The 27,747-nt window shown below is 43.2% G+C and overlaps 1 protein-coding gene across 1 annotated transcript in view; it reads right to left on the bottom strand.

Moving 5' to 3' along the window:
• The window catches only part of PHACTR2 (phosphatase and actin regulator 2), a 93,975-nt gene that overhangs the window by 14,916 nt on the left and 51,312 nt on the right, over positions 1-27,747 (bottom strand). The window contains exons 3-9 of the mRNA XM_056852645.1: positions 25,501-25,581; positions 24,714-24,869; positions 19,078-19,308; positions 15,458-15,986; positions 12,961-13,160; positions 3,937-4,093; positions 2,383-2,438 (exon numbers count right to left, since the gene is read on the bottom strand). Coding sequence (XP_056708623.1) covers positions 2,383-2,438; positions 3,937-4,093; positions 12,961-13,160; positions 15,458-15,986; positions 19,078-19,308; positions 24,714-24,869; positions 25,501-25,581 — 1,410 coding nt within the window. The remainder of the gene's footprint in view (positions 1-2,382; positions 2,439-3,936; positions 4,094-12,960; positions 13,161-15,457; positions 15,987-19,077; positions 19,309-24,713; positions 24,870-25,500; positions 25,582-27,747) is intronic.

Below are 27,747 nucleotides of genomic sequence, written 5' to 3'. Positions count from 1 at the left end.
TGTTTCAGTGGAAATCACAAAATATGGTTTCCAGCAAACATGGAACTCTTTCATTATTGAGGCACACATGAAGGGTGGAGAAAGGAGACATGTAAGTCAGAGGATTCTCCAGATCTTTTCCTAACAAGTTGTGGTTTGTCATTAAATATCACTGGGATGTCTGCTCTCTGGAAGCCACTACAACTCAAACCTCCTTCTTGAATGCTAGAAGAGTAAAATAAATCTCCTTCTTCCTTGTGTTGCTACCACCCAGATACAAAAGGTGGAACTTTCCAGACATGTATCTAAGATTTGCTGCCTCTTAAACGGTGTCCCAATTTATCTGTGTGTTTAAAATCATACCAACAAAAGTGTTTCTGAGTAGATTTGTAACATCAAATTACAACTGATAAAACAAAAACAGTAGCCAGCAATCCCAAAACACAAGCAACAAGAACAACAACAAAAATTAATATAAACTTTGTAAAACTATCTAAAACCCATCCTAGCCTTTCTCATAGAAGGCTGGTTAATTTAGGATCTCAACTGATGCAGCTATTTCATGTTTGTAAAAATATCTTTATACCAGTAATCCAGCATTAATAATTCCCAGTTACTACCAACTTTCAATATTCATGATGTGAACTGTTTTGATTATCCACGGTGTGCCCCGTGCACCTTTTAAATTTGATATTATTGGTTGGCTAAAATAATTACATCTCATCCTGGTTCTGGATGGAGGCAGGTGATACGTCGGAGGATACTTCCTATGATCAATATAGTCTGATATTTGATTATATTGTTCTTTGTTTTATTTCACTGATTTTATGTTTTATGATCCCTTTTTGTAACAATTGTAATAATTTTTATGCCAATAAAGGTCTATGAATGAATGAATGAATGTCTATTGACAATGTGAAAGTGAATCCATCTGGGTTGAATGGTCTTCGCCACAACCAACAGCTGCAATTCAGTCTACCACAAAGATGCTGAAAACAGGTTGGGTGATGTGATGTAGCAGCTGCAGACTGAGATGCAAGTTATACTCACAGCCACTGCCCGTGAGAACACTTAAATCCAGATGCTGTGAACCCACTCACCCTCCATGAGAGTTTGGCCTTATGTAAAAAAGTAAAGGTCCCCTGTGCAAGCACTGGGTCATTCCTGACCCATGGGGTGACATCACATCCTAACGTTAACTAGGCAGACTTTGTTTTGCGGGGTGGTTTGCCAGTGCCTTCCCCAGTCATCTTCCCTTTACCCCCAGCAAGCTGGGTACTCATTTTATCGCCCTGGAAGGATGGAAGCCTGAGCCGGCCACCTGAAACTAACTTCCATTGGGATCTAACTCAGGTTGTGAGCAGAGCTTGGACTGCAGTGCAGCAGCTTACCACTCTGCACCACGGGGCCTTATGACTTGTAGCCTTTTCATACAATGGCTCTGAAGTATAAAAATAATTATGGCATTTGATACAAAGGTACCTTCCAATTCATTTGAATCGAAAGGATTTCAATCTGTCCATTTGTCTTGTAAAGACTATGCAGTGTTGCAGTCTAGTATAATCAAGGAGTGTAAAGATAAATTTTCCATCATGTCCCTGTGGGGATTAGTTATGTTTAGATTACTTTGTATGCTTGCTACGGAAATGAAAAAGGAAAGATGAACAGAGCTCTAGGATACTGGAATGTTGTTGAAAGTTTGCTTGTTTTACATACAAAGATAATCATTAATATTTCTCAGCTGGTACATGATGTTTCACCAAAGTTTCTAAAAAAGCCGGTTTTGGCATGAGGGTCAACTCCACAGACACTAAGACTACACAGCTGTATTCTTCTAAATGTATAATGACTGTTAACTGAACTCCCTGTAAAGGATTAACCACCTTATTATAATGCAACCCTATAAAATCCCTGCATGAGAATCATGCTGTGGTCACAAAACATGATGCTTGATTCAAGTCACTAAGCAGGATGCTACTGTAAACTGCCCACTTTCATCTGGTGTACTTCAGAATTCTAGAGAATTCTCCAAAGTAGCCAAAATTCCTTGGCCCAAGCTTCAAGGTGCTGGTGTGTGATCCTGCACTATCCAAGTGTTTCCAGTTAAACACCACAAAACAAAAAATACTTCTTGTATGTTTGTTAAAATAGCCTTGCATGAAAGAACCAAGCATCCAAGAAACAATGAAAACTTGACTGCATTCAAGGGGATGTTGATTCAGACCCAGTAAAGTAAGAGGAAATAATTTGGCCTAGTGCACCTTTGCTTTATGAACAGTGAACATTAAAAGATATAAGTGTATTGAACTACTCAAGTGTTATTACTCTCATAATGTTAACTTGTTATTACTTGCCTTATTACAAATGCTTATATTTTTCTCAGTTACAAATTAAAATGCTTACGCTTCAAGATGTTTCTTTGTTCTAATTCTTCAGATGTAGGCCTCTGGCTAAGCCTCCTGCAAAAAAACAAACAAAAGCCATTAGGGCATAGAACCACAAGATTTCATCTATTCAAGAGGGGCCCGATTTTCAAAGGGTCTGGAGCCAGGGTCTGGCCCGGACTCACCCCTGCCCACTCCCAGCAAGATGCAGCCACCTGGGCCCTGGGCAGTGCTTACTGGGAGGAGCAGGGCAAGGAAACAGTGGCAGTCCTGGGCGCAACTCCTGGCTGGCCTATTGTCAGAGCACCAACCTCAAGGAGGCAGGAGGTGGTCTCTGTGGAGAAGGGGCCAGGAAGAGTAAGGGAGTGGGAAGGGGATGGCTGGCCCCAGAGGAGGTGGGATCTGGCTCCTCCACCTTTAATCTCCTTGGGAAGGGATAAAAACTGGGCAGGACTGGGCCCAGGACCAGAGGGGTGGGCCCAGGGGTTATTTAAAACTCCCTGACTAGGCCAGGGAGGAAAGAGGACTGAGTTCCAGTGGCACCCAAGTCCTGGGAAGGAAGAGGACCAAGGGGGCAGAACCCCCTGTCCTTCCCATTCTGAGGCCTGTGTGGGAGTACTCCTGACCTCAACTGGGATGGTGAAGGGAAGGAAGACCACTCCAGGGTGGGAGGAGACTCACACAGAAGACTTTCAAATGCCTATTTTCAGTTAACACTTGTGCATACTAACTTAGGTGCTGAACTGAGGAAACTATTATCTTTTCATAACTTCAAATATAAAAGCAACTGTGCAAACTTAAAAAAAGAAAACAAAAAGAACACATCAGCAACTGACTTAACTGAAATAAAATGAGTAATCCATTCATTAGCAGTAGAAAACTCACTAATCAGTGGCTCAGTAAATGCAGTGAGGGGGACCTATTTAGGAAGTACATAATATTTAAAAGCCAGATTTCTGCTGTAAGACCAGACAAACCATATACTCAAGGCAAAATGCTCTTTAATTCTCAAGTGACTCCAGAAATAACATAAAGGTTGAGCAAGTCAATGCAAGTATTGATTTAACCAAAGAAATTATTCAGTGGTATATCTGGAGCTCAGACTTTTTTTAGTGAACCAGTACTTTTCATGTAACAGAATAACATTTTAAAACCCTGCAGTTAAAAGGAAATGAGCTTTGGCTCACAAAAGCTTATACCTTGAAAATTTTGGTGGCCTCTTAGGTGCTACTGGAGTCAAATTTTATGCAGTTAAAATGATTCATCTTCAAAATCTGAGAAAAGCACATATTTGCTCTAGCTCTACCAGGAAAGGCATGAGGGATTGGAAAGCGACCTTTGTTGATGAACAGTAGTCTAATAGTTAAAATCAAAAGAATCAGTGAGTTCCTTCCATTCTATTAAAAGCAAAGTCAGCCAGATCCAACTCTAACACTGTAGGTGGTTTTCCTGTCGTGCTGTTAGGAGGCACCTTCAACTCAAAAAACTGGGAAGCAACACCTCATGCCAGATCCCACGCCTTCATTTCATTCTTTACCCACTTCCCAAACTTGCTCAGATTACACTTAGATACCTCACTAGCTTTGTGCCGATCTGATGTCTGATTTCCTGCCTCTCCTCTTCAGATGTTCTCGGCAAGATGTTTTTGTCTTCCAGTTCTTTTTTCGATGGTCGGTTGCCAAGTTTGATTGCAAGAGTATCCCTACGACGGATTTTACTTGCTAAAGAGCCTGGGGCAGGAATAGGGGAGAAGAAGGCAATGAAGATCAAGAAGGTTTGTGAAAAGGGGAGATTTTATTCTTTTATATTCAGGTTTCACATTCCAATTCCCAGCAAGGGCCTTTAAATGCAACACATGTACACCTTCTACTTTTTTGACCCTTTCAACAGAGGAATTTTAATTAATATCAGAAGTGGAATAGTTCCAGCCTATTTTATGCCAACAAGAGAGTTGGAATAACTTAGAAAAGAACAACCTGCTGGTTACAGCCAGAAAAATCACAAGCTTTCCTGATGCCAAATGAAACAATTTGGTGTATAACCCCTGCTTTAGTATGTGACATGAGTATGTTTTACATCATATTTAATTTTCTATCCTCGTTTCTTAATGCCTTTCATAATTTAAAAGTATTAGTATATTTTTTCTAGTTAAAAAAAAGTTTTTTACTTGCTAAAGAGCCTGGGGCAGGAATAGGGGAGAAGGGGGCAAGGGAGATCAAGAAGGTATTAGTATATTTGGTAGAGGGTCCAGATCACAAACAACTTGTTCTCTAAAACATAGTCAACAAGCATCATGACATTTCAACATCCAAATCTTTTCCTCTTAAGAGCAGGGAACTTTATATGTGCGAACGAATCCAGCTGGGCCTGTGAAGAAGAAGAGGCAGGGCTACATAGACAGGAGAAGTTTGATTCTCAATAGCTGAAGTGGTGTATGGTGATTTGATGCCCAGTGGCTCAACCTGCAACTCAATTATGTTTCTCAAATCTCCTTTTTAACTTCTCCCATCTAAATAAATGCTTGTCATTAACACCTCTAGAAAAGCAAAATGCTTATTTGGAGAGACTTATGAGAGCAAACCCTGCTTGCTACTCTTGGCATTGGGTGGTCACGTCTTCCCCAGCAATAATTCCAGTGCTGGAGAGTAAGAGCTTAATGAGATGCATTGCACTCCATAGGAACTTATAATATCCAGACCCACAGTTCATACAAACACCAGCCATAATAATAATGATGATGATGATGGTGAGACACATTTTGGCTTGGATCCTAAACCTTTCCCCCTTGTTTCCACAGTTCCTCTGGTGTTAAGCACTTTGTACTCAATGCAAGATGCTGAACACAATGCAGTTAATGAGGGAGGAATGTACTTTGCATCACAGCACCACTTCCACAACAGAGGGCACACTGTGGAAATGGAAGGAAGGCTTTGTTAGTTAAGGAGATGTTATATGTATACAGTTGTAGTTATTTTCCTGTTCTACCACTCTTAATAAATATATTTGATATACTGGTGTAACTTTGCTAACAGTGCGATTCTCGCTCTGGGAGAGAAGGCCATCTTAAGAGTGGGTGTTTCCTCTTCCTCTTGTTCTGGGAGGCAGAACCTAAATTTTAACTGCCTATCCCTGGAGGGAACGCCCCCACCCTTTTCAGTCTTGTTCCTGCCTCGTCCGGGAAGAGCAGTGTAATCACAGCTCTCTTCCTCGAGCTATACTAGAACCTATCTAAACCTATTTTCTTATTCTTCTATCTATCTATCTATCTATCTATCTATCTATCTATCTATCTATCTATCTATCTATCTATCTATCTATCTATCTATCTATCCTTTACTTGATCTATCTATAAATCCTTTACTTGATCTATCTTCTCTACCCTCTGAGGCGGGATACAGGACAGTTTTTTTCCTTCCTGCCAAAACAAAATGGCGACCGATCGCTCCAATACTTTTATTTCTGAGGGGGACTTGGTCCCGGGGTTACTCCAGGCAATGCCGGACGCCCTGGATCTGCCATCTGACAGTCATTCCGGTGTTTTAAAGGGCAAATTAAAGAAAGCGGGCAGTAAGCGCAAGAGAGGCTCCTCTCATAACGGAAGCGCAAAACGCCTCCTCTCTGTCGCTCGGGCCAGCGCGTCAGTTGCTGCTGTGGCTAAACTTGCCAAAGGCAAAGATAAGTCCTCCGGAACCGGGAACAGCCAGGGAAACACAGCAGTTTCGGCCGTTATTCCCTCTACAAGCGGGCAATCCGCACATCAGGCTGTAGGCGTCTCGCCATCAGAAAATCCCAGTCGGACCGCGTCTGAGGCTGGTAACGTACTCCTCCCCCTTGCCCTCCCAGTCTGCCGCTAGCAAAATTGCTCTCCTGAGAGTGGAGCTCGCGTCTTTAATCAACGATGCATTTTCAGAGGGACTAAGAGCAGCCCAACTCCCTTCCCCGACTCCCTCAGTTAGCGGCATGCAAGCCCCTACTCGAGACCTTCGCGGTCTTCGGGGAAACAGTCAGTCAGGCGGCGGGGAACAGACTGAACCGTGCACGTCACAGAGTGGCAGCGGTTGGCCCACAAAAGCAGCCTTAAAGGCGAGTACATCTTCCCAACCCCAACAATCTGGCCACGGTCCATCACCTTTCTCATCTGATCAGGAAGATTCTGACAGAGAGGAGGGCGAGTTTTCTTCTGAAGGAGAAGATCCTTCACCCCAGCCTACCAAACAAACTAGACTATTTGAGGTGGAAGAATTCCAGCCCTTTTTGGTTAAAGCCTTAGCTGCATTAGACTCAGCCCCTTCTCAAGAGAAAAAGAAAGGAGCAGAAGAGTTCTTTCACATGCATAACATTGCTGATAGAGTGGTTCCTGTGCCAGATTACTTTTTGTCTCTGCCAAAAGGGGAATGGGATAGGCCTATGGCGGGAAAACAGTTCCCCCCAGCCACTAGAAAACTATATAATGTGGCAAATTGTGCATCAGAGTTACTCAAGCTCCCTCTGGTGGAAAGTCAAATTACTGCACTACACTCTTCTGACACAGTTACAGAAGAAGGCTTAGTTTCTATAAAAGATCCTGTAGACAGAAAGACTGAGCTGGCCTGTAAAAAGGCATATGAAGCCTCAGCTTTGGCCATTAGCTCTTCAATCACATCTGCCTTAGTGTCTAGGGCAGCTATAGTCTGGACTAGAAAGTTAGCAAAACTTATTCCAGAGGAAGATAGAAGTGCTATCAAAGGAGTTTCTAGAATACTCAAGGCAGTATCCTTCTGGCTGACTCCAGCCTTGACACCACGTGCTTCTCGGCAAGGGCATTGGCCACCATACCTGCAGCCAGACGGGCTCTCTGGTTGCGCCCCTGGCAAACAGAACATAGATCCAAGGCATTCCTTATGGGATACCCCTACCAGGAGAAGAAATTATTCGGAGATAAATTGGAGGAGATCTTAGTAGAATCAAAAGATAAAAAGAAGTACCTCCCCAGAAGTCTACTTAAGGACGCCAAAGGCTTCTCAAATCCTACGCCCTTTTGTCCCTACCATCCTTACTCAAGATACAGGCCAGAACAGAGGAGAGGTCAATGGATCTATGGGAGGGGTTCCTTTCGCAGAGGTGGACGCTTCTCTAGGAACTCCAAGCCTAACAACTTTCAAAGTGACAGAACGGACAAGTCCTTTCGCCAACCAAGACAGTGACGCCAATTGCCAACCTGTAGGAGGCAGGCTATGCCTGTTTCACAACCAATGGTCAGCCTCCCACCCAGACCATTGGGTATTGCAAATTGTCACTCACGGTTATCAAATTCAATTTACCAGGACACCAACAGACCGCCTGGTGATGTCTCCTGTGTCCCGCAACTCAGACAAAAGGCTAAGAACACTAGCGGCCATCCAACACCTGTTAGAGATCAAGGCCATAGAATATGTGGTCCCATCGGAACAATAATCGGGCATATATTCCGTGTTCTTTACAGTAACAAAAAACAAAACGGAGGATGGCGGGCCATCCTCGATCTGAAATACCTGAACAAATTTGTAACATACCGACGATTCAGAATGGAGACTCTCCACTCTATAGCAGAAGCCTTAAGACCAGGAGACTTTCTAACATCAGTGGATTTGACCAAGGCCTACCTCCACATCTCCATACATCCGGACCACAGGAGATTCCTGAGGTTTCTTCATCAGGGGCACCACTACCAGTTCAAGGCTCTCCCTTTCGGTCTAGGGTCATCTCCTCATGTCTTCACCAAGGTCCTGGTGACCTTAGTGGCCCTAGCGTGACAGCAGGGCGTCAGAATCCACCCTTACCTCGACGACATCCTAATCTGTGCGTCGTCGGCACCACAAAGCGTCCATCACACAAACATTGTTCTGGAGTTATTACACAACCACGGCTTTCTAGTCCACAGGAAGAAAAGCCATCTTGACCCTAATCGTCATCTAGGAGTGCACATCGACACTCTCAACAACTCCTTCTCTCTACCACAAGACAAGATCAGCAACATCTGCACTCTTGCGAAGTCAACCATGAAAGCTACTACAGTCCATCTTATGGCTCTTGCCAAGCTACAGGGTCTGATGATTTCCTGTATTCCGGCGGTGCAATGGGCTCGATTACACTCAAGACCCCTGCAGTGGTTTCTGAAGGTTTATCAACAGGACATCTTGATAAAGAAAAACAGAACCCTATTACTTTCTGTGACGACACGACGCAGTCTCAAGTGGTGGACCATCCCAGCAAACCTTCGGAGGGGTGTCCCTTACATACGACAGGCTCCACTGCAGTTATTCACAGACGCATCCCTCACAGGCTGGGGAGCCACCTTGAGGAACCAACCAGCACAGGGAATCTGGTCGAGTCAAGAAAAGACAATGAACATCAATGCGTTGGAGATCCGTGCAATTTATTATGCCCTGCTACACTTCAATTGTCAACTGTTGGGATCAGACCTACTGGTCAGAACAGACAATGTAGCAGCAAAAGCACACCTGAACAAGCAGGGGGGCTCCCGATCCTCTGCGCTACACAAAGAAGCACTAAAGGTTCTATCATGGGCAGAGGCCAATCTATCCTCTTATCACAGCAGAGCACATCCAGGGAGTCCTAAACAGATTGGTCAAGCAGACAAAGCCTCAACGAAGCAGAGTGGTCCCTAAATCAAGAAGTCTTCCATCTTCTGACACTTCAGTGCGGCACACCTTTAGTAGACCTCTTCGCATCGAACAAAAATAATCTCCTACCAAGATACTACACCAGATTCATCCAGGTGGGAGCGGAGCAGACGGATGCTCTCACGGCACCATGGCCCTCGGGCCTTCTATATGCCTTTCCACCATTCCCACTCCTCCCCAGAGTTCTCCGACGGATCAATCTTCTTCAAGCCACGGTCATCCTAGTTGCTCCTTACTGGCCACGTCGCCCCTGGTTTCCCACTCTGATAGAAATATCCATCAAAGAACCATGGACGCTTCCACATCGACTAGATCTGTTACTCCAGAGTCCAATCTGTCACCCAGATCCAGGTTGGTACAGGCTGACTGCCTGGGTATTGAAAGGAGTCGCCTCCTAAAACTAGGATATGACACAGAGATAACTGAGACCATTCTAGCCTCTCGGAGACCTTCTACAAAAAGAATTTATAACTCTACATGGAAGGCCTTTGTTAGATGGTGCCATAGGAAACACTTCAATCCTGTCAAACCACACATCTCTGAATTACTGTCCTTCTTGCAAGATGGAAGAAAACAAAATCTATCTCCAGCGACACTACGCCGGCAATTAGCAGCTATTGCAACCATTGTACCAAAGGTAGCAGGTCATCCTCTAACTAGACACCCGCATATTAAAGCCTTTCTAAAGGTGCTTGCCTTGACTTCTCCTCCTGTGATGCACAGATTCCCTACCTGGAGTCTGCATACTGTCCTTACAGCCCTGACACAACCTCCTTTTGAGCCTCTACAGCACATCACACTAAGCTGGTTGATGATGAAGACTCTGTTCCTGACAGCGGTGACATCAGCTAGGAGAGTCTCAGAGATAGGGGCCCTATCAGTTAGACCGGGGCTTTGCACCTTTCACAAAGACAAGGTGGTTCTAACTCCCGACCCGTCCTTTATTCCCAAAGTTAATCCCCATTTTCACAGGGATCAGGACATAGTCCTTCCTTCCTTCTGCCCAAATCCTAAGGCTCCAAAAGAGAAAATTTGGCACACTTTAGACCTCAGAAGGGCCCTCCATTGGTACATTGACCGCACAAAACACGCGAGGACGTCTGACGCCCTCTTCATTAATTTAGCACCATCAAACAAGGGTAAATCCATGTCCCGCGTATCCATTAGCCGCACGATTACTCAGTGCATTACTCAGGCATAAAGCGGCAAAACCCCCAGTACCTTCAGGCCTAACAGCCCACTCAGTTAGGAGTGCGGCCACCTCAGTGGCCTTTGACCGTAGAGCTCCTGTAGAGGAGATTTGTAGGGCCGCTACATGGTCCTCGATCTCTACTTTTGTAAGGCATTACAAACTTAATCTCTATGCCTCAGGGGATGCCGCCTTTGGTAGGTGGGTTCTTCAGAGCATCCTCCCCGACGTCAGATCCCACCCGGGCAGGGACAGCTCTTTTAAGTCCCACTCTTAAGATGGCCTCCTTTCCCAGAGCGAGAAAGAGCCTTGGTTACTCACCGTGAAGGCTTCTTCTGCTCTGGGGTACGGAGGCCATCTTGCCCACCCAGACGTTTAAGTAATTGAGGAGGATGCTCTACTAGCCTAAATTTGAATGAGTTTTTTAAATACATTGCCTCAAGTTGAGTTTGCCTAAAGTTCTTTATTAGCATTGTCAATTTACAAGTTACAGTTTATTTTATATTTAACATGTTATGCCTTTTATATACTGTTCTTACCTTGCATCTTTATATACTGTTAACACTCCTTGCTCGGAAAGTTTTTTGACTGAAAAGGGCGGGGGCGTTCCCTCCAGGGATAGGCAGTTAAAATTTTAGGTCCTGCCTCCCGGAACAAGAGGAAGAGGAAACACCCACTCTTAAGATGGCCTCCATATCCCAGAGCAGAAGAAGCCTTCACAGTGAGTAACCAAGGCTCTTTCTATTGGAGCAGTAATGGCAGTGGTGTACATAAACGATTGCAACTTGTACTATACATCAGCCTTTCGATACCAATGAACAGTAACCTAGCATTCCCTAGCTATAAATGTACATTTCTTCTGGTAGCAATCTGATTTCCTGTATCAGAAATACTTGTGGGAAAATTCAATTACAAATGGCAATGTTAGAGAATACCAGACCAGTTAGTCCTTTTCTTCTATGCCAGTCCTAGAACATGGAGGCCAGGAAAGTACACAACTCCTTGTTTTCCAATACAGACACACAAGTAATGCTCAATGAAAGGATAATAGCCTTACTTACTTTTGTAACACAGGCAGTCTCTCAGGTCTGCTTAAGATACATTTTAGACTTGGCTTCCAATACCAGATTATAACATACATGTATCTTATATCAGCCACAAAGGATACACCTGTGTACATTTTACAGCCTTTTCCTTTCAAAATACTCTTAACCAGAAAAAGACTAAAGTTCTTTGTAGACATTATTTTAAAAGGGAAAAGCCATGAAATGTACATCCATGCACAAAAGGTGTGTGTTTTACTTGGGCATCAGATTCCCAAGTACAAAAAATAGTTCAACAAGCATCCCTCAGACTGTCAAGGACTAGAGTACAGACTCCTCCTCATCAAGTGAAGAGGCTGAAAATGCAGAACAGGAGGCAGCTGGGCAGATAACACCATTGCAGAAGGAGGCAGGTGAGACACCTCCAGGAGCCTCCCTTGATGTGAAGGAAGAGCCCCATGACTCTGAGTCAGCCTGCTCCCCTGGAATATAGCCCTACTTTCTGATTCGGACTTGGACCCTGAATCCTCCACTCCAGAACCTGCTGCTGAACCAGAGGTCTCTCTCATTCACCTACCTCTCAAGCCTCATAGCCCTGAATCACCTCAACCCCTTCACAGTACTCACGGCCATAACCAAGAATGGCACCTTTAACTACTGGGAGGTACTCAGTTTTTAGGCCTGTCTCTGGTGATGTGCAGACTTTGTACCATTTAGTGACTTTTGGGAAAGGGCAGGCTGGTCTGGGTGGAATCCTGTGTATTAGAAAGGGTCCAACCTGGTGGCTAGTCGGTGAAAGCCTGTTTCTACCTGCAAGCATTAAATAGAAACCACACCATACTCTGAAGCCATAACTAGCTTAAATGTATATGTCTCAGCCAGGTTTATCCTTTGACTGTCTGGAGACCTATGCTGCTGATCTGTTCTTTAAAATCAACCTTGTAAATAAATAAATCTTCTTTGTTATTTACATATGACTTCTGCCTCAGTGATCTCTGCGTTCTTCCTGCTCACTACAAAACTTACCTCACGGCAGCGAACCCAAAGCTTTTATACTTGTTACCCTAAAAGAATCATGTAACGGAGGGGAAGGTTTACAGTCCAAAATAAACCTGATCCCCCAAATCATGGGGGGGGTGGTGGTGGCTGTGTTGGTCCCCTCACTTGGTACTGTCACTGATTCTGGTTTGTGGTTTGGCTTGGTTTTAATCTATACCAAAATATATTTTCAAGGTATCAACGTAAGCCACTTGGGGTCCATTGGAAAAAGGCTGGCTAATAGTGACATAAATAAATTCCTATCAATTTGTTGTATGGCAGCTACAAGCCAAAGAGATGCATTGTTTATCTTGAGATATACAGTATCCTTTAAAGGAAACATTAGCTATGTTTCAAAAACAATTGAAATGCTCTACAAGCCAAACAAACAAGGCTGTAATTTTTCTTCATATAAATCTTCTAAATAGAGTACACCAGTGACTCCAGGGCACATTCTAAATCAATCAGAAATAAGTATGAATACATTAAAAAAATCTTACAAGGTTATGAGGTTTAGCTATCATACTTAAAGATCTATCAGATTGTCAAAGACTAGCTGGAGGGTCCCAAAACAAAGGTTCCCCCCCTTTGACAAAGCAGTAACATTTTCTGCTCATACTACAAGTTGTTCTTTTCCACTGCAAAAGGGACTAACAGCAACTTACTTTCAGTACTTGCATCATCTTCTTCTTCTTCATCGTCATCATCTGTGTAGAGTATTGGCCCATCTGAATCTGAATCACTGGTGTGATTCTCCTTGCTGTTTTCACTTTCCGGAGTGTTCAAGGCTCCAGAAGATTCATCTGTTAGTCCAGGACTTTCTAGGCTGGGGCTCTCTTTTTCCTGGTCTTCACTGGTAACAGAACTGTAGACCCATTTAAAAAACAAACAAACCCCAAACTGTAGCATCAATGCAAACTCTACAGAAAAATGGCAGAGGCTGTTTACATATGATAACCAAGTGTGCAGATGAGAGGCACTTTGTCAGGCTACCTTAGTAGCAATTAGTACTTAAAATAGTAAATTTAAAGCAAACACTAGAAAACCAGTCACTTGTACAGAGAAAACAGAAAGAAAAAAAGATGTTAGAAAAATATAAAATAATTGATGTTAGAAGGCTAAAATCGATAATATTTTGATATCTTTATAAACCATATTTCTGTGTTGGGTAAACGTACTGATTTGTGTAGGCCATGTAGCTACGTAACGTCTATTTATGCTCCCTTTTCCTGTATTTCCCCAACCTTTTTCTTTTATAATTATGCTAGATTTGGTCATGGATGAGAAGAGTTGTAATTAATGCTTACTTAATTGAGAAATTATGGTTTTTCCCCAAGCCGTAAACCAGTTGAGGACTAGCATAACACTTCTTCAGCATATGTTCTCCCATATGCTAACAACAGAACTATAGGCAAGGTTATTTACATTTTACAATTCCATGTGCAAAATTTCTCACAGAGCTTGTTACAGAGCTTTAAAGTATTTGAATACAACCTACAGGAGGCTTTGACATTAAAACGACTGTCCCTCACACAAGTATCAGATCTGATCACATGGATTCTGATAACAACCATTTTCCTGTATCTTACTGCCTGCCATCATTTAGCATACAATCCCCACGGAATGGTACAAAAGTAAACCAATAATTCAGATACTGAATCCAATATATAGTATGCATATGAATGAACTTATCCAAGGTGACAACATGGGCATAACTTTTTACTGACCTACATTATGTTCAGTCAACATGATGCTTTTAGCCATATCCATCCCACTGAGGCTTTTCCCCAGTCCATATAACCTTACATAGTCATTCTAGAGAAACTCTGGAAGAAATCCTTGAGAAGTCAGAAACAGCTGGCTAGACTTGTGTTGTCAACCATGGAATTAAACAAACAATGCAAGTTTTCTGTCTATAGAACATGGAAAGATTTTTGAGCACAGAATACATAGTGAGCTTCTGATTAGCAAAAAAATGCAGCAGGCCTAACCCAAAAGGAACGTTCACTTCTACTTGATCGCACTTACGTTCCTATCTCATACCCATGCACATATGAAGGTGCCATATACTCAGTCATACCATTAGTCATACCATTAGTCTATCAAGATCAGTATTGTCTACTGTGACTGATAGCAACACTCCAGGGTCACAGGCAGAGAGGTCTTTCCACCACTTGCTTTTAATTGGACATACCATTATTGAACTCAGGACTTTCTGCACACACAGCAAATGCTCTATGACTAAACCACAGCCCCAGCAGCATTAAAGAGCACAGGAAAAACACAAAATCATGTTCCCATCTAAAAGTAAAGAGAAGTAAGAGGCCCTGGTGGAAACCCCCCCCCCCCAGAAATCCCTTTGACTTCTCATTGCCTTTTGATGACTTCACTTGCTGACTCATAGCTTGTTTCAGCAAACCTCTGCTGCCCACTTCTTTCAAATGGACCACTGAGGACACATTGCCCAGAGTCCTCTGACCCTTTGTTCACTGCCACTGGCCGAAGATCCAAGGGTCTCTAGGTGGCTTCACTCCCTCCCTGATAGAAGGAACATCATCTTCAGGAAATGCTCCAGCCATTGGCCAGAGAAAGAACAGCTGCAGGGATCTTGCCTCCTACTGCCCTGTTAGAAAGATGAGCTCAGTAGCCACTTGTCCAAGGACTGTATACATGAGTGGAAGGACACTCTGGTCTCTGCTACTATCTTGAAGTTTAAGGGTTGTTGGGTAAAGAAGGAGTTGTATTGTATTTGATCTATTGTTGGCAAGCTGCCTTGAGGATCATCTGATTGAAAGTTGGGGTAAACATTTTTTAAAAAACTGTCAGATAATCAAGTACATCCTGACAATTCAGGATGCTACCAGACCAAACATCTTGTTTTAAAATAGATCTATGACCCCTTCACTCAGCTTTCACCTTTGGAAAAGTTTCCAGCTTTTATTGATGCCCAGGTCATAGAAGAAAGGTATCACCAAATATCTGTATGGCCTTGAATTGTTATTTTGAAACCTGACACAGATTTGAAAGTCAAGACAGCTTAAATTATTTTGAAAGATTTAAGTTAATGCTTATACTTTAAAACAATAACTCTTCAACTACCCCATCCAAATCTTACTATATTGTGTCCCAAATTATCAGAACCAATAAAGCACAAAGCCTTACCATTCTGTGTCTTCTCCCCCAGCTTCCAGGCTATTGTCTAAAACAGCGCGACTTGAGTAGCTTTCACTGTCTACTTCAGTTTTCATATGACGAACATTAGAATCCGTGCCAGGAACAGACAGGCCTAGTTCATTGCTAACTGGCACATCTTGTGTGTCTGAGAAACCAGTGCCCTGAGAGCCTGGAGGTGGGATGGATGGAGGAAGAGGAGGTGGATATGCAGGGGGAGGAACAGTAACTGTGCTAGGCTGGTTTGAATCTTCAGTTTCAAGAACAATGCAGAAAGTCTCTTCTGGATTAGAGGCCTTTGTTTCTGAGTTGTCCGTTGTTGATTTTGAAGCAGAAGGTATGTCCCCATCTGCAGGTGTTCGTGTAGTCACCTGTTTTCCGACCTTTTTCTTATCCCTAGGAGTTCCTTTGCCTGTTTTGGTTGATGATGGCTCCTTTGAGGTCTTAGGGCGAGATGATGTTGATGAAGGAGATGAAGAAGACTTGGAGGCTTGCACTTTTTTCCCATGGGACAAAATAGCTGAAACAAGACAACATGTACACTTCTTCATCTCAGAGATTTTTTTAAAACACTGTGTTGAGTGTTAACATATTGTTCATCTACAATTTTCAAATGTAACTTTCTGTATTGACACCAAAATGGAAAGATAAATAAACAGAATTCACCACACTTATGTGTAGTAAGGATATAAATATCTCCGAGAGGGCACACCTGTGTTTAATCATGATTAACAACAGAAAACAGAACACAAGATCATGGGCTTTCTCTCTAGAGTATGAATTGCCCTCTGTCCTTCCTTCAGTATTAGTACTAATTCTGGCCATGGTTAAGGATAACCAGGGTTCTTGCGAACCCAGGACTTTAAGCTGGTTAGCAAACCCTGTTTAAGATTAATAATGGTGCAGATGTACCTTTTAACTTTGTTAAAGACCAGTAAGGGGAAAGAAGAGAATGTGACCCCTCAGTTAATTTCCAGTTGCTTAACCACAATTAAGAAATTGGGAATGATGTGTGCAGCCCCAGCTTATCAAGAAAGGCACAGAGCTGGAGAGTTTCATTTCCCACAGTTTGGGAACAAAAATGTTCCCAGCACTATTTTTAGACATCTGGTTGTTTAAAGATAAAAATAAAGTTAAAAAATACCTTTTGAATCTGATGCACAAAGCGCTACACTCCCACGAGGCTGCTGGCACCTCAATTACTTTAAATTGCTAAAATGGGAGACAAAATGCTAATATATGCTGGCTATTACTGTGCCTCTAAGAAAGTATGGGCACCTTGGTATATCTGAGGTTCGCTGATTCGTTAAAGATTCGTTAAATGAAAACCTGAGATCCCTGAACTCTTAGGGCGAAAACGCACGGTCGCTTTAGCCTCCTTTATTCCCTGTTTCAGAAAGGATTCAGCCAGGATCGAACGCATACGTTTCGCCAAACGTGCATTCGATCCTGGCTGAATCCTGGCTGAAACAGGGAATAAAGGAGGCTAAAGCGACCGTGCGTTTTCGCCTATAGTGAAGGAATAGGATTGCCACCCTCATTATTCCTAAGAGATTTTGAAAGTGGACTGCTGGGGATAAACCAGAAACAAGGAAGCAAGTATTATTGCCCAGGTCACGTTTTCTAAGTCTATATTTAAAGATTGTACAGATGCTAAATCACATTCTCCCATAGTTAAGCGCAACAATTTCTGAACAAGGTGTTGTTTGCTTAAGCCTAATGTATTCACAAACCATATTTTGGCATGTTCTGTTTCTGAAAATGACAGGTGGGAGACCTGTGAGGACTCACGGGGGAGGGAAAACCCCATTCTCTCCTGCTGATGGTTTCCTCGTTCCCGCCTGCCTTCCTAATTCCCCTTTGCTTGATTTCCCCAGCCCTTTCCTGCTATCTCTATTCTCCCCCCCCCCCAATCTACCAGCTGCCACTTGGCCCTTTCCTATCTTTCCTCTCAGCTATAAATTTCTATCCCTCCTGTTCCTTCAGGCTGCTTGCCCCTTCCCTACTGCTGCTTCTGTACTGTATACTTTCATGGTTCTATTATGTCCTGTCCCCCACTCCTCCCTGGTGTCCAGACCACTGCTTTAGTATTGGCTGCCATTTGGGGTTTCTATGGCAACCCAAAATGCCAATCAAATTCTTTTTTTGTTATGTCTGTGCAAAAGCAAAGAATTATTTTGGGGTTTAAAAAAAACAATTTTAGTCATATTTTATATTTTTCTAAAGATTTGGGGTTTCCCCCTGGTTTGCAGAAACCTACACCATAGCTCAGAACGGCCCCGTTTGTGGATTATTAAATCCAGATGGTGAGACCACATATTGTTATTAGATATATATTATGCAGTCAGATATGAATGAATCACATCTCTTGCTCTTATAATATATTTGATAATTCACAGTGGGTAGCCGTGTTAGTCTGTTTGCAGTAGTCAAAAAGGGCAAGAGTCCAGTAGCACCTTAAAGATTAACAAAAATATTTTCTGGTAGGGTATGAGCTTTCGTGAGCCACAGCTCACTTCTTCAGATACAGCTAGAATGTGAATCCATCGGTCTTTAAGTAGAGGAACAGTATGTAAATGTGAATAGCAGGCTTGATTGGATTAGGTGTGATATGCAGAAGAGTCTGTGATGTCCAAGGGAGAGATGGGTGTGGAGAAATCAGCATTGGTAATGGGCCATGAATGCAAGGTCTTTATTCAGGTAAATGCATTGACTTTAGTTTGAATATCAACTGTAATTCAGCAGTTTCTCTTTCCAATCTCCCTTTAAAATTCCTTTGTAAGAGAACTGCTACTCTTAAATCTGCAACAGAATGTCCTGGAAGGTTGAAATGTTCACCCACTGGTTTTTTGAATATTGTGGTTTCTGATGTCAGACTTATGTCCATTTAATCTTTGTCTAAGAGACTGACCTGTTTGTCCAATGTAGATTGTGGAAGGGCATTGCTGGCACTCCACATCCATGGTGACTATTCCTGCTCATCTTCTAATGTGATTTATGCCATCACATGCCAGCAATGCCCTTCCACAATCTACATTGGACAAACAGAAAAATTACCCTTTTGTTGTTTTTTGCTGTTGTGTTTTCAAAGAGATCTCCATGACTACGAAGGCAATAAATGAACATTATTTTAACCAGCATTTTTCAGAATTCTAGTAAGAGCTTGATAACCACAAAAACATGCTCTGATTGTGCGCCATTGGCCATATGCTGCCCACCCATGCATTATGAAGGCAGCGGAAAATACAGCGGCCTTAATATTATCACATGCACAGAAAATAAGTGATATCTGTCTCCTTTTATGTAGCCCAATTCTCAATCAGAACCATGACTGCTGTTGACAATCAGGCTGTAATACTTAGTATCATGATCTATGGATCAGAATGGGCTGGGAAGCATAGGGAATGGCATCTATTAGATGGGAACTTGGCTTTAGATAGTGTTTTCCAAAGCACAGCACAAAGCCAATGGAGAGTTAGTAACTGTTCAGACATGTTGCTTCAGTGTTTTCAATGTTTAATGCAAATAGCAGGCACCATGAATCCAAAGCCACACAACCTAATGTGAATACCATATACCATGCGTTTTGGAATGACCCATGTGGTACTCACCAGCTTCTCGATTCACATTGCGGCTTGTTGGCTTGGAAGGTGGGGCAGAGGCCTGCTTAGCAGGCGCCTTGCCCTTTTTTTTGGCATGTGGCACTTCATTAGTCTTATGGCTAGTGGTAGCAGCAGCGGCATTTTTTGGAGGTATGGTTGCTTTTTTAGCTTTAGGCTTAGATTTAGGTGGTGGTGGAGCACGGGGTGTCGACGTTTCAGGATCTTTAGGAAGAGGTTTCTCTACAAATGACAAAGTGAACAGAAAGCAACTGACACAAACAGATGATAACAGGCAACACAGAGACAGTTTTTCTGGTGCTGCTCTACCTCTTGAGAATGTGCTTTACGTTGGTTTGTTAAAATTGCTTCCAAGCCATAGAGAATAGGTCACCAATCGCCTGCTCCTGGTGGGAGGGCTCCCACTGCCAGGCCACCCTCCCACCCCTGCTCCCTGGACCAGTGGGAGAAACGTCCATGGGTGGTAATGATGTGTGGTGTCACATCCGCCTGAAGCCACGGATGTGAAGTAAACACACTGGGAGACGCTCTGGCCGTCTCCCAAAACTCCACGGTACATAAGGCCCCTTGCCCCACCCCTAAAGCTCTCAGGAATGCTGGCCACAGGCCTGGCATCCCTAATAGAGAGACAGGGCTGTGTAGTGATTAGACGAGGACGCTGGGTACCCTTGGGCCAGTCACTATCTTCAACCCATTCGTTTGTTGGGAGGATAAAACTGTGAGTGGGGATGTACACAGATCCTTTGGCGAAGGAGTTGGATTAAAAATTTAATAGGATACTGGATCTTGCAGTACACCTCCCAGATCCACACCTAACAAGAGGGCCAGAATAGCTCTCAATATAATTTTTAAAAGATATAAAGTTATTTTTCAAATAATTGTTAGCTTCATCAAAGGAGGAGAATTGCCGCTAAAGGCTCGTGTGATTATAACTTCATCAGAGACATCTCTCAAGAAATCCTATCTGAATTTCTCCAGTCCTCACTCCTTTGTTATCTCTCTGACACACTCTTAAGAGATAAGCAGCATATTCATTAGTAACAATTAGCAGATGAAAAGCAGCATGTTAGGCAATATAAGACCAGACATACCTGGTTAGTAGAGGTGTCATGCAAACACACCATTTTGACAGTTTGAACATGAAGAGATCTCCCCTTCTTCGATTTTGGGGTTAACAATCAGTTGCCTTTTTTTGTTAAGTGTTCAGGACCATACTAAGTCTTTGCTATAGCCTACCCCTATTTACTATGGCCTTTTATGCAATCTCAGTTTCCTCATGTCTAACTTCCTGTTTCTTTGTGTGTGTGTGTGGGGGGGCTCAGTTATGCATGTGTTTTGCTCCCTCCAGTGGTCAATTCGATATAACACCAGTTTTTATGAAGCACAAAAAACTGATGATTTAAACTACAGGGAGAAATGCTTCATTTAAAGCTATGTGATGTCGCATTGACCATCAAAGGGAGCAAAATGCATGTGTAACGGAAGAACCCCCGCCCCTGAAAAAAACAGGAAGTTAGACCCGAGGAAACTGAGAATGCATAAAAGGCCTATCTTAATGTGGGATGGCAATAATTTATACTCACGATGTTCCTTAATGCATGCTGGGTAATACAGGTTTTTTTCTTTTAGAGAACATGCAGTTTTACAAAGCTGACAACAGATTTATACACAATCTAGGGCAAGATCTCTTATGCAGCATGCACTCAATAATAATCATTTATCCAAAATACAAGCATATGAAAACCTATCAGCAGGTTTTCATTATACTGGTAGAAGAAAAGAACTTCCTTTCAAACATGCTTGTTGGATGGCTGACACACCATCATTATTACTAACAGCAACAGTTACAAAATATAAAAGCATCTGAAAGATAACAAACATCAGATGGATTTAAAGTTTCTAGCATTGTTTAACTGCATACACCCTAGAATTTCAATATTTTAAAAACACTTAACTCATTCTTTGCTGACTGTACTAGCACTCTGAGGTCTAATCACTAAAGCATTCAGGTTTTCATTATTAGGTTTGTTTGCTTTATTGCTATTTGTACACAAGAAAAGGAATCAGATACACAAAAATCTGGTATAAATCCAGTTATGTGCATTTAAGTCCCACTGAGATCAATATGCAACACATTTATATGCAAACAACTAAGTTTAGGATTGTAGTTCAAGTGCTCTGTTTTAGCCCTTTATATTTAGAGATAAAACGTTAAAAACCTGAACCCTAAAATTCATAACAGTAAAGAGCACACAAACCTAACCGTCGCAGACTTAAGTGAAAGTCCATCTTCATGTGTACACCACATCATAGCTCATCTGTCTTTAATGTCTTTTCAGAGGAACGATATACCTCATCAGTAGCTAGCAGCATCTCTCCTAGAGAAGATATGCATATTTCTGTTCGCTGTGGCAGCTTTATATGGCCAGAGACAAACTCTGGATCATTCCGGCAGGTTTATTGTAAGGGTCTCATTTTTTTACCAAGCACATTTGAAAAAAATTAGAACAGCCATGCTGGATCAGATCTTTTAGTCCAGTATCCTGTTTCACATAATGGCTAACCCATATGCCCCTTGGAAAGTCTATGACCAGGCAATGGAGGCCAAGGCCTTTCCCCTGTTGTCTTTAACACTTACATTAAGAGGTTTTCTGACTTTGAACAAGCCTTTGATGATCCTGGCATTCGTTAACAGATCTAATTCCCTTTTAAAGCTATCCAAGTTAGTGGCCATCGCTACATCCTATGAAAGTGAATTCCTCTAGTTAATTACTCACAGAATGAAACAGCACTCAACTTTCATTATTACAGAAAGCAGCCATTAACTTTCTAGACACACTTTAATGCAAAGGGGTTTTCAAGACGCTCCTTCATATTGATATCATAGCGATAAAAAGGAGACTTTAGAATAGCAATATAGGTAACTTATAAATACTACATATGTGGAATCACACACACTTGTGCTTCGATATTCCGGAATTGCCAATAACCTCTGATCCTGCATTAATAACTACCAATCATCTAATAGTAAGCTGGTGAGTCCCTATGCACACCTAGGAACAAAGTAGTCACTCAGCAGATATGCAAAAAAAAATGTCTTTGTCAATTAATCAAAAGAAAAAGAAAGAAAACGGTCTGAAGACTGAATATGCCCAAGAAGGGATTGATTGTATGGCCAGTAAGGGGGGAAAAACACAGGAAGGAGAAATCAGTCTGTCCAAACTCCTGTGTGTCAGTAGAATCCTGGTGGGGGAAGATTTTGGGATGTGGGTTTCCCTCCCCTATTGCATTTCTTCATAAGCCTTTAAACTGTACCCTCTAATGAAAGCAGAACAAATGGAGCCCAAGAAAAAGAGGGGGATTGGCCTACCCGGCATTCAGAAAAGTATGACCTTCCCATAGGGCGGCTCCCCAGAAAGGGGACTGTGCACGCATGCCATTTCATTCTGCTATAGAGTCCTGGTACTGTGAGAGCAGAAGAAATGTACACGCCCTGTCTCTGCCTCTTGGCCATGAAACTGAAGGGAAGTAAGCAGCTTACAAATGGCTTCTCTTTCGATATTGGGGGATGGGAGTGAAGTTCCTCACGCATTCCCTTCCCAAGAAGAAGCATGGATGAATTTCTTCTGAGTGGCAAAAGGCAGGCAGAGGAAAGAGCAGGGCTCCTTTCACAACCACTCTCTTCATGGTTCAGTGTGCTGCCTAGCAGGGGCCTTGGGGCTTCTGCTGAAGAAGAAATGCAAAACTGATGGCACAGTGGGAGAAAGTAACTGGGGATTTTCACTGCCTGCGATTCTGGATTACCCACTTGTACAGATTACAATATCAATTTCTCCTATACATTTGCATAAATAAATCATAACACCCTTTCCCCCATGTGAATAACTCTGATGGCAGGTTAGGGGTATTAAAGTATAACCTATTTAGTTACCTTTAAGACACTGCTACTAATAGAGAGATCGGTCACAACGCCTAGACATCTATTGTTAAAAACATAAAAACCTTCTTGCTGAATCAGACCAATAATTCCATCATATGCAGCAGTCATTTTCTTACAGCCAAATGTTTCTGGGAAGCCCACAAGAAAAGCATGAAGACGATGGCTCTCTCCTATTGATTGTTCCCAGCATTTGACATTTAGCGGTACACATCATCCATGCAACGTAGGTTCCATTAGGTATCACGGACAATAGTCATTGATAGTCATATCCTTTTGAATTAATTTCTCTGCTCCTTTTTAAAAAACAAGCTAGTGATCATCACTAAATCTTGCAGTGCTAATGGTACTCTTTTCAAGAGCCAGACTATAAAGACGGAATAAATAATGATGGGATCACTATCATTTTAGATCTGTTGAAAAACAGGGTACTAAGTAACAAATGAGGCATCACAACCTTTAAAGACATCAGTATAGTTTTATACTAGGACACAAAACACCATTCAAGCAATTGTTATGTTTGATCACACTGTGTTACTACTAGAGGTAATCCTGTTTTGCAAAATAAGTATATTTTTTTACAAAAAAAAAAAACCTTGCAAAAGCAGTATTCAAGATGTTAAACAGTCATTATAAGTTTGTACATAATTAAAAGAAGCAATGACTAATGGCTAGCATTTTTGTCCTCAAGCAGAACGTTAGCAATTTCATTTCCTTTTGCAGGTGAATTTACTTGCCCTACAAGTCTGTTAGATATGTGCCATTATTCTACAGTAATGTGGAACATTATATACACACACTTGTCTAAAGCCACATGGAAAAAAGGCCCATAAGCCACGATAAAGACATGGAACCTCCACAGGTACTGTACCTCTGAATTAATTAATTTTTTTGCCACCCAGGCCAGCTGACTTATGGCAACCACGCAGGGTTTTCAAGGCAAGAGACATTCAAAAGTTGTTTGCCATTGCCTGCCTCTGTGTAGCAACCCTGTCATCTGTCATCCAAATACTAACCAGGGTCGACCTTCCTTAGCTTCCAAGATCTGACAAGATTGGGCTATCCAGGTTAAGGCTATACCTCCGAATACCAGTTCCTTAATCGCAACTACTTGCGGGGGGGGGGGGGGGACTGTCTTCATGCTGTTTATAGGTTTTCCAGAAGCATTTGGTTGGCCACTGTGGGAAACAGGATGCTGGACTAGATGTATGTTTGACCTAATCCAGAACAGCTCTTCTTATTTCTTCCAGAGATAGGGAGTCACAGCTTGGTGTTGGCATGCACAGGGTTCCTATCACTAATCATAGAACAGTCAAGTCTCACATGCATGTAAGGGAACAGTTACTGACTGCAATAAGACAATGGAGAATTTTGGTCTTGGATCACAGGTCAGAATCCATGCACAGCAGACAGAATAATTTAAAGTGTTCTCTTATTCCTTACCACTGCATTCTCCAACACACACTCTTGCAAGAGTCTGGCCCTCTTTTTATTCTACGTTTCATTTTAAAATCCTAATTCTGTTGGAGGAAATCACTTTTCTTACTGTTATTTTCCCCCACCCCCCAAGCCACCATTACATTTGGGTTCCTTGTTAGAGACAGAAGTGACTTGATAATATGCACTTGTGTCAGATTCTATTCTGGTTTTGTAAACGGAAACCAATCCAGGCAAGATGCATTTTAAGTACCTTTTTTGTTCTCTTTTTTCTCTTCAGGAGTGGGTGGCTTTGTTGATTTGGAACTATTGTCTTCGGCAGTCTTTATGCTTTCTTCCTGTATGGCTTCTTCACCAATGACTATTGTGTGTCCATTTGAGATTTCATAGTTTACAGTTACGTCCCCACCTGAAATAAAAACAATGCATTTAAGACCTTTTCACATGGGCTAGCTTTCCCCCCCCAAAGTGTGCTTTCAAAATATATAACATTTAACTAGCATCATTTCCTTTCCTTTTTCCCTTTTATCCCCTAGAAGCTCCTTGATCCATTGATCTTGGGCAGCGTAATTTTAAATCTAATGTTTGAGGGATATAAGGACCCATTATAAGGACACATTCACATAAATACTGGATTTGCTAGATTAGTGCCTCTACAGTAAACTTAGAAAACAGATAAAGTGAACTCAGAGGTACTTTTTAAGGAGGACTATTTTTCAGTGCCAAAGGCCAAGAGCAGTATGTCTGATGCCCCTGTTCCCACAGCTCACCCTAAATATTGCTGAACACACCACAGCGTGGCACACTCCCCCCCACACACATCCAACCCAACAGTCTGACCCCAGAACGTTCTCACAAGATGGTCATGTGATGCTCTTTCATGAGAACACATCACAGTCCGGCCCCCCAATCTAAATAGCAGCAAACTGATTTGTGCTGCTAATGGTTCTCTCAGGTGACTCTTTTACTGCAAGCAAGTATGAATCCAAGCTGGAGGGCAACTGCTTATACCACGTGTAAGAGTTATGACTTGCCATCACCTTGCTCAGTTATTTCCTTCAGGACACCCCTTCTTATCAGCTCCTCTCTGCTTTGCCTGGTTGATATCTTTCTTTCCAACACTGAAGGGTAAAAAAGAAAATGGTAAGAGAAAAGACATACATTTCATTAAAAAATCCAGAGAAAAAGGCTATACAAAGTATTCCTGTGTATGGTAAAAGTTTCTTTCAAACAAATTCTTAACTAAAGAGAAATGAGGCATCCCATAGAACAACAATACTCTTTGATATTTTCTTGAAATTCCTGATCGGGAAAGGGCAGGGCAGAAATCCAATAAATAAATAAATAAGATAAATCCTGTTATTAATGTTTCTGAGCCTACAGAGGATAAAACTATTATTAAGGAAACTTGTGATGGTTGATTCACATCCTCCCTGCTTAGACACCAGTAGTCCGTGTTTTTTGTATGGCAGGGATACATTCTCTGTAGCCTGAAAGCCTGAGTAGGTATGAGCTTGTGACCAAGTCATCTGAGAGTTCTAACACGGCCTATGCCCGTGTTGGTGAACCTATGGCACGCGTGTCGCTGTTGACACGCGGAGCCCTCTCTGTGGGCACGCGCAGGTCCGCCTTGGAGTGGCCCTGCCCCCTCCCGAGCCTCCCGTCCTGCACTTCCGGGGCTCCAAAAGGCCTCCCCAGTCGGCGTCTGGGCCCCTCCCTCTCTCTCAGCTGAGCAGCTCAGCTGTTTGTCGGCTCCTGCTTGTCTCTCCGGCTCTGTCCGCCCGTGGACGGGTGAGGCTGTGGCCGAGCGCCTTGCCGCAGCATGGTTCCTGCCGTCGTCGTCTCTCGGGCTCTGCCGCTCCTGTGCTGTGTTGCCGGGGCGTCTGGCTCCTCCCTTTCCCTGCCGCTCCCTTCCCTTCCCCCGGCCACCTTGCGGACCCGCTGCGGCCGCCCGCGTCCTTCACGGCTGGGTCGACCCGATTCTCCTTTCTTTCCCTCCTCCCCCCCAACCTCCCATTCATTCATTTTTTCTTTCTTCCTCCCTCCCTGCGCCATTCCTGGCGGATGCCCGCACCCCTCCCCCGCCTGCCAAGATCTCCTTGCCCAATCTCCCCCCATCTCCTTGCCCGATTCTCGCCCCCCCATGCATGCATGCACACACACGTTCAGCCCGCAGCCTGCGTTTCTCTGTATCTCTCTTCCCCCCCTCCACCCTTTGCATCCCCTGCCTCCATTCATTCTACGATTCAGGCTCTCGACCCCCTCCCCCTCCCCTCCCCCACCGCCTTTCTCTGTCTCGCTGCTCCTCTCCCCTCCCTCTCTGCTCCTCCGGGCCCCTCTGCCATCCATTTTCCTCCTCGCCCCTTCCCTCCTTTCCTGCCTGCCTCCTCGCTCCCTCCCCCCACATCTGGGTCTCCCAAGATGCGCTCTCATCTGCACATGCTCCTGACCCGCCTGGCCTCCCCTGTTCCCTTCCCCCCGATGTACTCCTCCCCTCTTTTCCTTCTCCCCATCAGCTTCCAGATGCCCATGGGCACTTTCTAGCTGCCCCCCCCCAGTTTCTCCCTCCGGCCCTCCTGCCTTCCCCCTTTCTCTATAGCAGCTTGGGCAGTTTCCTACTTGGTGTTGAGAGCCGATGCCTCTAGGGCAGCAGGAAGAGAGAGAGGGAAAATAGGCAAAGGCCTGGCCTAGGGGTACTGAGGCAATGCTTGGGTAGAGCCTCTGCTTGGAAAGCAGAAGGTCCCAGGTTCAATCCCCGGCATCTCCAGTTAAAGGGACTGGGCAAGGAGGCAATTTGAAAGACCCCTGCCTGAGACCCTGGAGAGCCACTGCCGGTCTGAGTAGACAATACTGACAATGCCGAATAAGCAAGTATATTTTTCAAAATGAAATATTCCTGTATTTATTGAATTGCTGCATGTCAAAATTCATGCTGCTAGTTTAGAAACACTCAAGCGAGTCTCTGCAGAGATAGGGTACGGTCCTAAGGCTAAAGGGGACTTCTGCACGGGAGGGGGGAGAGATAAGACACACAACAGCAAAAATCACATTAATTATTCAAAAGCATGCCAAATGCAAATTTTTACCTTTCAATGAAAAGTTGTTTGTATCATTGAAAGCTCTGTTATTGTGTTTGTCTTTTAAGACAAAAGATGTTAATATATGAGTTGTTTTTTCCAAACTAAAACCTCAGTATTCAGGTTAAATTGCCGTGTTGGCACTTTGCGATAAATAAGTGGGTTTTGGGTTGCAGTTTGGGCACTCGGTCTCTAAAAGGTTCGCCATCA

The sequence above is a fragment of the Euleptes europaea genome, chromosome 7 (assembly GCF_029931775.1).
Source record: "Euleptes europaea isolate rEulEur1 chromosome 7, rEulEur1.hap1, whole genome shotgun sequence".
Taxonomy (NCBI): Eukaryota; Metazoa; Chordata; class Lepidosauria; order Squamata; family Sphaerodactylidae; genus Euleptes; species Euleptes europaea.
The sequence above is the reverse complement of the archived record's forward strand: the minus strand, read 5'-3'. Positions and strand labels throughout refer to the sequence as shown.